The sequence below is a fragment of the Penaeus monodon genome, chromosome 30 (assembly GCF_015228065.2).
Source record: "Penaeus monodon isolate SGIC_2016 chromosome 30, NSTDA_Pmon_1, whole genome shotgun sequence".
Taxonomy (NCBI): domain Eukaryota; kingdom Metazoa; phylum Arthropoda; class Malacostraca; order Decapoda; family Penaeidae; genus Penaeus; species Penaeus monodon.
In genome coordinates, this window is record NC_051415.1 from 5,391,335 (window position 1) to 5,392,180 (window position 846).

Sequence of the window (846 nt, forward strand, 5' to 3'; positions counted from 1 at the left end):
CGTCAGGTCTTCTACGGGCGTGAGGAGGAAGTCAAGAAGGTCGAGGACTACATCAAGGGCCCCTCCGTCAACCCCCTCCTCCTGCACGGGGCGGGAGGCTGCGGCAAGACATCCCTCCTGGCTAAGTGCGCCGCCAGCAGCTTCGAGTGGCTCGCCCACGCCAAACCCATCCTCGTCATTCGCTTCGTCGGAACGTCCCCGGAGTCGACGGCCCTCACGCCCTTGCTCACCTCGATCTGCCATCAGGTGGGCGGAAGGGCGGGGAAGGGGGACGGAGAAAAGGGGCGCAGGGGGGCGGGGAAAAGGGACAGAGGGGGCGGGGAAGAGGGGCGGGGAAGAGGGGCGAAGGGGGCGGGGAAAAGGGACGGAGGGGGCGGGGAAAAGGGACGGAGGGGGCGGGATAGAGGGACAGATGAAGGGGGGAAGGGCGGGGCGAGGAGGAATGGTGTGGGGTCGGTGGTGTGGGGGGGGGTGTAAGCTGACAAGAATGATGATGATTTGAAAGAAGGAGAAGAGATATTGACGATTAATATCATATTGCTTAGTAATGAGGTTTATTTTCAGCAGGACTAGCTACTGATAAGATTTTATAACAAGACGAGATGAATTTTAACAAGACTGACTCTTGTTATTATTAATAGAACAAACTATTAACAATTTTTTTCCCCTAACTTATACGTATATAGTTTTGATTAAATTTCTAATTATAAGGTAGTGTAATAACCTTGCTGTTGAAACATGTCTCGATAACGTTATGACCATCATCTGTAATTCTTTTTTCAGTGTTTTCATTGATGTTTTTCTTTTCTAATCAGTCATTTAATTATCTTTTTCCTGTCTTTTCTT

At 50.6% G+C, this 846-nt stretch overlaps 1 protein-coding gene across 1 annotated transcript in view; it reads left to right on the forward strand.

Moving 5' to 3' along the window:
• Nucleotides 1-846, forward strand: part of LOC119592277 (NACHT and WD repeat domain-containing protein 2-like) — a 51,166-nt gene that overhangs the window by 21,921 nt on the left and 28,399 nt on the right. Inside the window, exon 8 of the mRNA XM_037941108.1 lies at nt 7-246. Within this exon, the coding sequence (XP_037797036.1) occupies nt 7-246 (240 nt within the window). The remainder of the gene's footprint in view (nt 1-6; nt 247-846) is intronic.